A 12,203-nucleotide genomic window follows, 5' to 3' on the forward strand; every position below is an offset into this window, starting at 1 on the left:
TCCGGGATCCTCAGAAGATGAAGACATGGACTCAAGTCCTCTCTCAACGCCGATTCCACCGATGCCAGAACCGATGCCTGGTCCATGGGGGCTCTCGGGACCGAGATGCCCACGTTTCCCCTCGATGCCTTTGGTGCTGCTGAAATCCCCATCGGTGCCACTGCATCTTCCATCGAGGCCAAAGGATCCATCAGTGCCAACATGAACTACAGTACCAACCTTCTTCCTTCCTTCAGGATCTTGCCTAGAGACCTTTTCTGACACATGGGAAGATGTTGACACCGACTCATCCAAGGAGGATATCTTATCAGAACCATCTCCTCTGGAGGAAAGGAGAAAATCTCCCCAGAAGATCTCTCCTTTGCAAATTTTGTAAAGGAAATGTCTGAAACAATCCCCTTTGACCTGATTACAGAGGAGGACACATGCCATAAAACATTGGAAATTCTCCAATTTGTTGATGCTCCAAAGGAAGATATGGCTATCCCTGTACACAAGGTGCTCATGGATCTCCAGCATCGTCTCTGGGAGCATCCTTGTTCTGTCCAACCAGTGGATAGGAGGACAGATGCAACTTATCTGGTCCAACATATTTCTGGATTGCAAAAGCCACAACTACCCCATCAGTCAGTGGTAGTTGAATCCGCACAGAAAAAGGCAAGATGTCTATGCCCTCACTCTTCAACACCTCCTTGCAAAGACCAAAAATTCTTGGACCTTTTGGGTCACAAAATGTTTCAGGGTTCTGTGCTAGTGTCACGCATAGCTGCATACCAACTTTACATAACACAATATCAAAGGAATCTCTGGAAGCAGGTTCAGGAAATAGCTGACTCTCTTCCCCAACAACAATAAGATAGTCTCAATGCCATACTACAGAAAGGCCTTGAGGCTGGGAAACATGAGGTTCGAGCTGCTTACGACTCCTTTGAAACTGCTTCTTGCTTGTCGACAATGGGAATCAGTGCCAGGAGGTGGGCTTGGCTGAAAGCATCTGACTTGAGACCTGAAGTCCAAGACAAACTCACTGATTTGCCATGTACCGGTGACAACCTATTTGGCGACAAGATACAAGACGCAGTGGCTCAGCTAAAAGACCATAACGAGATCATGTGTCAATTATCCACGATTACTACCGAGTGCCCTTCTTCTGCAAGAAGTCCCACGAGAAGGGACCCTAGAAAACCTTTTTATCGCCCACTCAGATATTACCCACCTACATCTCACGTGAGGCCAAGCAAGCCGTCTCAGAGAGGACATCCTCGACATCCAAAGCCTTCCAGGCCTCAGCCACCACCGCAAACAGGTCAAGCCTCTGGATTTTGAAATCTATCCAGAGAACAGCAACCACTCCACAAATCCAAAACCAGATTTGCCAGTAGGAGGTCGAATTCACCATTTCATAACCAACTGGCTCAGCATTACCACAGACCAATGGGTTATATCCATCATAACCCAGGGATACCATCTAAACTTCCTCATGGTACCCCTGGATTCACCACCCAATCCACTGTGGATGCAAAAAGATCACACAATCCTTCTAGAGTCATAACTCTCCACTCTTCTGGGTGCCAGGGCTGTGGAACCCATTCCCCGGGCACAGCAGGGCAGAGGATTCTACTCCCGCTATTTTCTCATTCCAAAGAAATCAGGTGGCCACCGCCCCATTCTAGACCTCCGCAATCTCAACAAATTTCTACGAAAAGAAAAATTCAGGATGGTGTCTCTCAGCACCATGCTTCCCCTTCCACAAAAAGGAGATTGGTTCTGTTCTCTGGATCTTCAGGACGCTTATGCTCACATTCCAATATTCCCACATCACCGCAAATATCTGGGTTTTTTAGTGGGACATCAACATTATCAGTACCGGGTTCTGCCTTTCAGACTTGCCTTGGCACCCCATGTATTTACAAAGTGCCTAGCAGTGGCTGCGGCCCATCTACGCAAGAAAAGCATACATGTCTTTCCTTACCTGGACGACTGGCTGATCAAAAACCATTCCAAACAAGGAGCTCTCGACGCTCTCAAGCTCACTATCAATCTGCTACACTCGTTGGGATTTCTCATCAATTACCAAAAATCCCACCTGAACCTATCTCACCTCCTTACTTTCATCGAGCAGATTTGGACACCACAGTCGCAAAGGCATTCCTGCCCAATGACCATGCAGACACACTCTCCAGACTAGCTACATCTCTGTGCACAAACAAAACAGCCTCAGCCCATCAATTCTTAATGTTGCTGGGCCACATGGCTTCCACGTTCCACGTCACTCCTATGACCAGGCTGGCCATGAGAATCACTCAATGGTCTTTGAAATCTCAGTGGCTCCAAGCCACTCAACCTTTTTCATCCCGGATTCAAGTAACCCACCAGCTACGTTTATCGCTCCTCTGGTGGACAAACAAAGCCAACTTGCTGACAGGTCTACCCTTCCAGCAACCAATTCCGCAAGTGACGTTAATCACAGACGCATCCAACTTGGGTTGGGGAGCTCATGTGAACAATCTCCAAACTCAAGGTACTTGGACACAGCTCGAAGCAACATTTCAGATCAACTTCCTAGAATATACGTTATGCTCTATATGCGTTCAAGAACTGCCTTTCACACAAGACTGTTCTCATACAAACAGACAACACAGTTGCAATGTGGTACTTGAACAAGCAGGGCGGCACAGGCTCTTATCTCCTCTGCCAAGAAGCCATGCAAATCTGGGACTGGGCCTTTGCACACTCCATGTATCTCCGGGCCACTTCTCTGGCAGGCATACAGAACATAGTAGCAGATCGCTTCAGCCGACAGTTCCATCCCCACGAGTGGTCTCTGGATCCTGTGGTAACGACCAGAATCTTCCAACGTTGGGGTCAACCAACAATAGACCTCTTTGCATCTGAACTGAATCACAAAGTGGACAGATTCTGCTCCCTGCACAGGCAACAAAACAAGTTAGCCATGGACACCTTCACTCGCCCCTGGAACACAGGCCTCCTATACACGTACCCCCTGATACCACTGATAGCCAAAACTCTCATGAAGCTACAACAGGACAAAGGGTCAGTGATACTTATAGCCCCGTACTGGCCTCGACAAGTATGGTTTCCCATGCTTCTCGACCTCTCGGTCAGAGAATCCATTCACCTGGGCACAACACCCACTCTCATAACTCAGAACCAAGGCATGTTACGACATCCGAACCTTCAAACCCTATCCCTAACAGCCTGGATGTTGAAAGCTTGATCCTGCAACCATTCAGTCTTTCAACTGATGTTTCTCAAGTGCTTGTAGCTTCACGATAGCCTTCCACATGAAAATCCTATCGTTCTAAGTGGAATAGATTTTCCTTAAGGTGCACGCAAAAAGGTATCGACCCCTTTTCCTGCCCCACTCCATCTCTTTTGGACTATCTTTGTGTTGCATTCGTGCCTCTTCTCGCCCTCGCTCTACCCTCTCTATCTTGGGAGCGACTCCCTTCGGCTCTGACGGACAGCTGTGGCCACGGCTTCTCCCTGCCTCTTGGTCCCGGTGTCCCCGGGTTGGCTTGACGCTACGGATGACGTAAGGGCGTGCACTCCAGACTTTGTACCAGCAAGGGCGCGAACCTCGGGGGCGTCCCCCCGTAGTGACGTCATCCATTTTCTCTTTAAAAGGTCTTTCTTTGCTTACCTCTAACGAGTTAGCATGGAACTCCAACAGGACTTGCTTCGGCAGTCCACGATTCTTGCAACAACGATCTGAGTCAGCTAGGGGAATCCTTCTCCACTGCTCGGCCTTTTCAAACTTACCAGGAGTAACCGCTCCAGGGGGGCTCCGCTCTCTCTTCTTGATTTCAGATTTGCCAGAATACTCAGAAGACTCTTCATTGCCTAGAAGCAATCGCAGACGTGAACACAGTGAGTTCTATTGTAGATAGGAATCGGTACTCGCTCCACAAGGGCCTACATTCCTATAGCTCTGAAGACTCCCTTCCGTCCAAGACATTATCGCAGGTACAGAGATCAAGAGTTATATTGGCAAGATTGCAGACAGGAACTGGTACTCGCTCCACAAGGGCCCATGTTCCTAGAATTCTTTGCAGACTCTCTTCTACTCTAGAAGCCATTTCATATACAGCTATTGTGAGTTCTTATTACAGACTGTTTGTAGGAGCGAGTGCTCGCCTACGGCTCCTGTTCCTGAATATACTGAAGACTCTCTGTGGCATAGAGACCTTTGCAGACATCTACTATTGTGAGTGTACCATCTTATATCCAGTATACCCTTTCTACTCACTACTTCTAGTCTCTCTCTACAGCTTAGCAACCCAGAGATTATATTCCAGTATCAGAAGGACTTTAGCCCTGCTGGATACATCGACTCACTACTGCCACCATTGGTGGTCCAGCTTCCAGCCTAATAAAGAACTATTGTGTTTATTTCATATTCTAGCCTAGCCGTGGTTCCTCTCGGGATCTCCTCATGGGGGCGCTGTCATTTGCCATCGGCCCAGGGATTCACCATTTCCTCCAAGTGGTCATTCCTTACACTACTGTCACTCTGTGGGAGCCAACCACTACCGACCACTAACACCGCTTACGGAAGTATTATATAGATAGCTAATTTCTCTTTCTATGGGACTTGTCAGCAGCCTATATATACAGATTGCTACTCCATAGCGGAGGCATGATAGATTGCTATCTCAGTAGCGAAGTACAATATACCTATTGTTAGCTCCTCTCCTCAGAAGAGTATCATTGAACAGACTACCAACTCCTCCTCCCTGGGGAGTTGATCTATAACAGATTGCTACCTCCTTTCCTTTCAGGAGCATCTAACAGCAGTTCGCTAACAATTACTAACTCCGCCCGCCTGGCAGGGTAAGCGCTACAGATAGCTAACTCCTCCCCTCTGGAGGAGAAGATCATGACAGATTGCTACTCCTCCCTCTTTCAGGAGAAAAGCAGAACAAATTGCTAACTCCGCCCTTCTGGCGGGGTGAGCGATAACAGATTGCTAACTCCTCCCCTCTGGAGGAGGAGAGCGTAACACTTTGGCACCTTTCAGACTCTGGTGTCCAGACTTCCTCAGTGAGGATACACCTGAGTGCCATCTCAGCGTACCACAAGAGAATAGGGGATGCCCTGGTATTGGCACAACCCCTTGTGAGTCTGTTTATGAGGGGCCTACTGCAACTTAAGCCCCCTCTACGGCCACCAGTCACTGAATGGGACCTAAACGTAGTACTTACAAGGCTCATGCACTCCCCATTTAAGCCTTCGCACTCCTGCAATGCTAAATTTCTTATATGGAAAGTTCTCTTCCTAGTAGCCATTACATCTGCTCAAAGAGTTAGTGAGTTACAAGCACTTGTCACATACTCACCCTGTACCAGGTTTCTACATGACCGAGTGGTCCTATATACTCACCCTAAATTCCTTCCCAAGGTGGTTACTGACTTCCACTTGAATCAGTCTATAGTCTTGCCTACCTTGTTCCCAAGGCCTCACTCTAACCAGGGCGAGAGAGTTTTACACACCTTGGATTGTAAACGTGCACTTGCATTTTACCTAGACCGCACTGCATTCCATAGAAAATGTACCCAACTCTTTGTTTCTTTTGACAAAAACAGACTAGGAGTTCCAGTGGGCAAACAAACTCTCTCCAACTGGCTAGCACACTGTATTGAATTCTGCTATGACAGTGCGCCTTCACTCATCCTCTCCCAGGATGAGTGAAGGCGCACTCAGTAAGAGCCTTGGCAATCTCGGTAGCACACTATTGTTCAGTACCGATTGCTGAGATCTGTAAAGCTGCAACATGGAGCTCTCTTCACACCTTTGCAGCACATTACTGTCTGGACAAGGAAGGACATCAAGACTCTGCCTTTGGCCAATCCGTCTTAAAGAATTTATTTCCAGTATAATCCCAACTCCTTCCACATCCAATCTGCTGTGATTTTCAGGCTGCCTCATTTTTCCCAACAGTACACCGGTTGTTGTGCCCGTTGCACAAGTTGTACGCTGTTGGTCCACACAAATATGAATCAGCCTGTAGCTTGCTAATCACCCACATGTGAGGACTACCATCCTGCTTGTCCTGGGAGAAAGCAGATTGCTTACCTGTAACAGGTGTTCTCCCAGGACAGCAGGATGTAGTCCTCACGAAACCCACCTGCCACCCCGTGGAGTTGGGTCCGAAACGTTTTATTATTTTATTTTTTCGTTTGCACCTTTTGCTACAAACAAGACAGAAGGGAGACCCCCTATGGCTACAGGGATTATGGCATGCTGAGCATGCTCAGTGTGCCAGTCAAAAGTTCTAGAAACTTTGACAGAAATGTTTTCCGTGATAGGGCTCCGTCTGCTGACGTCACCCACATCTGAGGACTATACCCTGCTGTCCTGGGAGAATACCTGTTACAGGTAAGCAACTCTGCTTTACCCCTCCCCTCACCCCCACTTATGAAAACAAATAAGGAGCTCTGAAGATTCCCCTTCTCCAGAGATCTCCACTACCCTTGTGTATCCCATCTGCTAGTGCATAGAAACATAGAAATGACGGCAGAAGACCAAACGGCCCATCCAGTCTGCCCAGCAAGCTTTCACACTTTTTTTTTTCTCATACTTATCTGTTACTCTTGGCCCTTAGTAACCTTTTGGTTCTATTTCCCTTCCACCCCCGCCAGTAATGTAGAGAGCAGTGCTGGAACTGCATCTAAGTGAAGTATCTAGCTTAATTGGTTAGGGGTAGTAACCACCACAATAAGCAAGCTACTCCCCTGCTTATTTGTTTACCCAGCCTGTGCAATTCAGTCCTTGTTGGTTATTGTCTGAATATAAATCCACTTTTCTTCCATTCCCCTGAGTAAGTAGTCAGTCAAGGAAAGTAAGAGGGTCTCAGTGTTGAGGTGTTTACGGAAGCCAAATTGAGAGGGGTGGAGAAGGTTGTGAGTTTCAAGGAATTCTGTAAGTTGCAAGTTGACGACCTTCTCCATGATTTTTGAGATGAAACGGAGATTGGAGATAGGGCGAAAGTTGGCGGGGTCCTTGGGGTCAAGTGCAGGTTTTTTGAGCAGTGGTTTGACCACAGCATGCTTGAGTGGGTCAGGGACAATGCCTGAAGAGAGGGAGCAATTGATAACATCTGCAATGGGTTTGGAAATGATGTCAGGTATGGTGAGGAGGGCTTTGGTGGGGATAGTGTCTGATGGATGAGTCGCAGGTTTCATCTTTTTGAGGATAGATGTGATTTCAGTGGATGAAACGAGTTCCAGGTCGTTAAAGGAGGACGAGGGTGGGACAGTGCCTGTAGCAGCTGGGAGCGAGGAGGGAGTAGAGGGAAATCGTAGAAGGATGGTTGCGATTTTGTCATGAAAGTAGCGTCCCAGTTCTTCACATTTGCTGCTGGCTTCACTGTCAGGAATGGGGGGGGATGTGTGTTTGGTAAGAGAAGAAACATAGGTGAAGAGGGCTTTGGGGTTATATTTGTAATCGTGGATTCTTAGGGCGTAGTAGTCTCGTTTGGCTTTAAGGGTGGCTAGCCTGTAGAGATGTAGTGAGGATTTGAAGATGGATGCTTTTTGCGGGGATGGGTCTTTACGCCATGTGCGTTCACTATCACCCCAAGGTCTCTCTCCTGCTCTGTGCACATCAGCCCTTCACCCCCGATCGAATACATTTATTTCAAATTTCCACACCCCATATGCATGACTCTGCACTTCTTGGCATTGAATCTCAGCTGCCATATCTTCGACCAGTCTTCCAGATTGCAGAGAGGGTCTTTTAAGCAGGAGTGAGCCCCAGTCGTCAAGCTCCTGTCCTGCTTGAGAAAATTCATGCTGGCTGACTTGAGGTCCTCCATCATCACTTCAGGAAGGTCTTGACAGATCAAGTGGGTAAATAATGAGTGAGATTGCTCCTGCCCAAAGACCCTTTCTGCACTGCAGTTGGGTAAATAGGGGTGTTGGGGACCTGGAAGGGAGGGAAATGGGTTGGGCTGGGAGTGAGAATAGGGTCTTCAGGTATCATAGCTTCTTATATGATCTGATGAGAGGTGGGGAGTAATAATATCCAGAGCCATCCCTGAAGGGAGCCAGTCTTGGGTCTTGAAACCCTTTATATGATCTGGTTGGCAGGGAGGGGGCAGACATTGGGAATCAAAATTCATGCCATAATCTTGGAGGGATGGGAGGGATAGTTAATGGAATGAGGTTATCAGGCCACTGATGCTCCAGTAATCAATGGGTGTGTGTATGCAGGAGCAACGGTCGAGCTGATGTTGCCAAGCCACTAAAGCAGCTACATTATCACTGTTAATGATGTGTATGCATTATGGCCATCACTTTAACATAATATTCACTACACCGTAAATTTTGTTTTACAGTTTAATTGCCTTGCACCCTTATTACTTTACAGCCATAATAGAACATTGAGCTGGCCAGCCCTGAAGCCAGAGTGGTTTTTAAAGTAGAACCAGTGGGGAAGCAATGACTGGTAAATTGTTCCAGTCCTTTCTACAAGTAGTTCAGTGCTGTGGAAGGGGTAATGAGGCAATGGGGGAGGTTGCAGGGGCTGCGGGGGCCACGTTTTTAAACATTTATCATCAAATAATGGACATTATTTGCCAATAGTGCAAACTATTTGCTGAAATTAAAAACCAAAATATTTTCAAGTTTTTGTGCTCACTAGAGATTAATTTATTTTCAAACAAACCAAACCAAAAATGGCTATTTTTGATTTGGATTCCACATTCATTTCAAACAAATGCATGTCCCTTTTAGTGAATACTGCATTGATCAGCCTACTGTAGTATGTGGTTTTAATGCGCTTTAGTAAATAGTTCCATTTTAAGAGGCATGTGTTAAAGTTTCTGCATGTAAATCCTTATGAGAATCAGGCCCAAAAGGGTTTATGGTAAAATAACAGAATTTTGGTTGCACTCTTTCATATATATATATATAAAAAAAAATCAATCCAGTTCTTTAAACAGAAGTGATGGTACTAGTTAACACTATGTGCATATTTGCTATTTCTCCTTATAGGAGGTGACTGCTATGTGCCACAGAATAACCGATATTGTAAACTGCATAAAAGTGATGCCTCAAATGAAAAATATAAATTAAGAGGATCAAAGTACCCATTTGTTAGAGGTAATTTTTTTTTCAACTCCTAAATCCTTTTAATCCCCATTGTTCCATTTTCAGCAGGATTTAACAGTGGGTACTTCAAAAAACACACTTCATCTTTCTTACGAAATTCCATGAAAAAAATTGGAGTTCCTTTTTCTGATTACACTATATCTTAAAGTAGAATTCTCTGGTAGCTTTGAAGGCTTTCAAAGGTATAGATCATGGAAAAGTGACAAATTTGTGAAGTATATTAATGATAAATTGAAATTCTCCTTAAATTACATTGTATGTAAGGTGCTATAAAAGTACCCATCTACTGTGTAGCTATTTGCATTTCCTTTCTAATTATTGTCAGAGCCGTGCTTTTTATCACATTAACATACTGATTCAGATAATCTTAAGGCTTGAGGAAAGCCATTAATATTTCTTAAATATTATGCATGTATTTTAGCAAAGGATGCTGGTAAACCTCTAAAGAAACGATTTTATGAAGGCCTTGGTAACAAAGAGCAGATTGACGAGGAATCACAAAGGCCTTCCAGCACACTTACCAAAGGAGAAGGTACAGTAGTGCAAATGAAATGCCATGAGGGCAGAATATAAATTATTTTCCTTTTTTTTTGTATGCATTTATTTTCTGTTTGCACGAAATTGATTCTTTTCAAGAGTGCTAGATTGTAAAACAAAAATGCCATGGCAAATTTTGTATTCTGTACAACCTGCCTCATTGAAAAAATTACTTTTTACATTCATAGTTACTGATATTTTGTATGAACATATTACAAGGTAGGGTGCTTAATTGGAATATGGTTGCTATTGTATTGTACCTAAAATATTTTAAGTACCTTTTCATTAATTTTTAATAACATAAATGTGCATTTATTTCCTTTGAGCTAAGTATGATTTTCCATACTCTGTTTTATCCTTAATTTTGGATATTGTGTCTCAGAAATACATACCCTTTCATAACTACTACATCTGTTTCACAAGTTCAGGATGTCTTCTGTATGCTCAGGCTTGCAAAAATTCAAAATGTACAGTAGATGGAAATAAAAATCATAAAAAAAAAAATATTCTTAGGGAATTCTATACTTTAAAATTCTGCACACAATATTTAAAATTCAGCATATTTTGTCAAAATAACACAATATCATCACTGTCTTTGAGTTATTATGCAAAGATGCAGAATTTTTGATTTTTAGTGCAGAACTCCCCAGTGAGTACTGTAATACTACATCAAAAGGCTGTGACCTTTCCCTCAATCCATCCTCTCCTCTCTCCTCCATTCTTTTCTCTTTCACCCCCAAGATCCAACTTCTCCACTGTTCCCGTCCTTTTTTCCCCCTCCAGCCTCTCCACTCTTACCACTGCCTCTTCTTTTTTCCCATGCCCACTCAGCCACTGCTGCCTCCTCCTTCCGGCCCACGCTGCTGGTATAAAACTTGGTGGCAGCAAGGTGAGGCATGGTTGCCTCCCATGCTTTGGATTTCCCAGTCTTGCGTAACTTGCCCCCTGGTTGAGAAGTGCTGTGTTCCACTCTCTTCCAAAGTAGACAAAGAAATTACAGTTTGTTAAAACTACAATTGTTTTGTATAGGGTTGTGTAATATTCCAGTTTTATGCCCGTTTTTTTTTCTTAAAAGACTCATAGATGTTTTCCCTGGATTCTTCTGGGGAAGATTTAATAAATATTTGGCAAATTCAAAATAACTCTTTAGGGTATCTATAAAGCAAGTCCTGCTGGGGAACACCGTAGGGTAGTTCTATAATTTTAAGCTTCCCAACTTTATGCAAGGTAATATATATGGAAGAGTGAAGAGCACAGTTCATTTTGATAAAATGCATTTCGGGCTTTAACCTGCAAAATTCTTTGCCCATATTTAAGGCCCAAAATCCCCTAATATTTGGCCCACAGCAGTTTTTCTGATGCTGCAGAATAGATAATTGGGCCTGTTAAATAGTGCCGAGAGGTAAATGATATAATAGGCACGCCCTACATGCACATAACTCTAACCTCTTACCATGGTCAAAAAAATTGTTCTGCAAAACTCTCCTTGAGCCCCTGTTCAGCCATGCAGGTGTCTCAAAAATGAATAAATGTGCTTCTACCCAAGAAAAGAGTAAAGTTTTATGGCTGACATTTGTAGCATCTTTGAAATCAGCTGGAGTTCCTTTCACAGCCCCTTTACCTCTGAATCACAGATCCCTTTACTTACACTTGAGCTTCTCTAGCTCCTTAAAAGCTACCCCAATGAACCTGACAATCTGGATTTTATTCCAGATCTGTTTCCTCTGAGTAATGCTTCCAATAAAGTAGAAGGAAATTTGCAGTCACTTCCCGGACTAAAATATTTTATTTCATGATTGAAAGCTAGGCATCTTGAGTATCTTTTCTTTATGTAAATGGAGAATTCTTAAACAGCAAAGCATATATATCTATTGATGATGTTTATACCTGGGAGTCCTGAGAGACCAAGGGCTTACTTAGGCTGTGACTGTGGTCTTACTGACTGTTGTCTTAGTTGCTGTTGTTTTAATGTTGTCTTGGCTGTTGTCTGAGACACACCGAGAAGCTTGATTATTTTCCTTGGAAATGGGTTCCTGAGATGGTGGTTCTTTCTCCATATTTGCACTATCTAGTATCTTGAATTGTTGCCTCCATGTTGAGCACTATGATCCTGGATGGAGTGGGAGCTTCTTTTATATGTGTATTCCTGCAGTAGGAGGGCTCAGATTTTGAAAGCAGTGATGGCAAGCTGCATTCATTTTAGATCATTTCCTGGAATCAGAAGTTGTGAAATGTGAGTGAGATAGAGATGATCTTGAAGGGTTGTTTATGAGAGGGTGTTTAGTAAAGACTTGTTGGACTTAAGAATCTAAGAAATGTTATTATTCGACGACAAGCAGGATGGTAGATCTCACACATGGGTGACATCACCAAATGGCACCCCAACAAGGAAACTTATGGAAAAGTTTCTAGACGTTTGACTTGCCACACTGTGCATGCCCAGCATGCCCTATACCTCGCATCTATGTAGGATCCCTCTTCAGACTCTCTTTTTCCAAAGAACTGCAGCATCATGGTTGGTGAGCTCTCTTT

At 44.2% G+C, this 12,203-nt stretch overlaps 1 protein-coding gene across 6 annotated transcripts in view; it reads left to right on the plus strand.

The window, feature by feature from the left end:
• Positions 1-12,203, plus strand: part of C4H12orf50 (chromosome 4 C12orf50 homolog) — a 95,846-nt gene that overhangs the window by 49,136 nt on the left and 34,507 nt on the right. For all 6 annotated transcript variants that reach the window (XM_029601662.1, XM_029601663.1, XM_029601666.1 and 3 more), the window contains 2 exons: positions 9,018-9,125; positions 9,556-9,666. In XM_029601662.1, coding sequence (XP_029457522.1) covers positions 9,018-9,125; positions 9,556-9,666 — 219 coding nt within the window. The remainder of the gene's footprint in view (positions 1-9,017; positions 9,126-9,555; positions 9,667-12,203) is intronic.

This window comes from Rhinatrema bivittatum, chromosome 4 (genome assembly GCF_901001135.1).
Source record: "Rhinatrema bivittatum chromosome 4, aRhiBiv1.1, whole genome shotgun sequence".
NCBI classification, from domain to species: Eukaryota; Metazoa; Chordata; class Amphibia; order Gymnophiona; family Rhinatrematidae; genus Rhinatrema; species Rhinatrema bivittatum.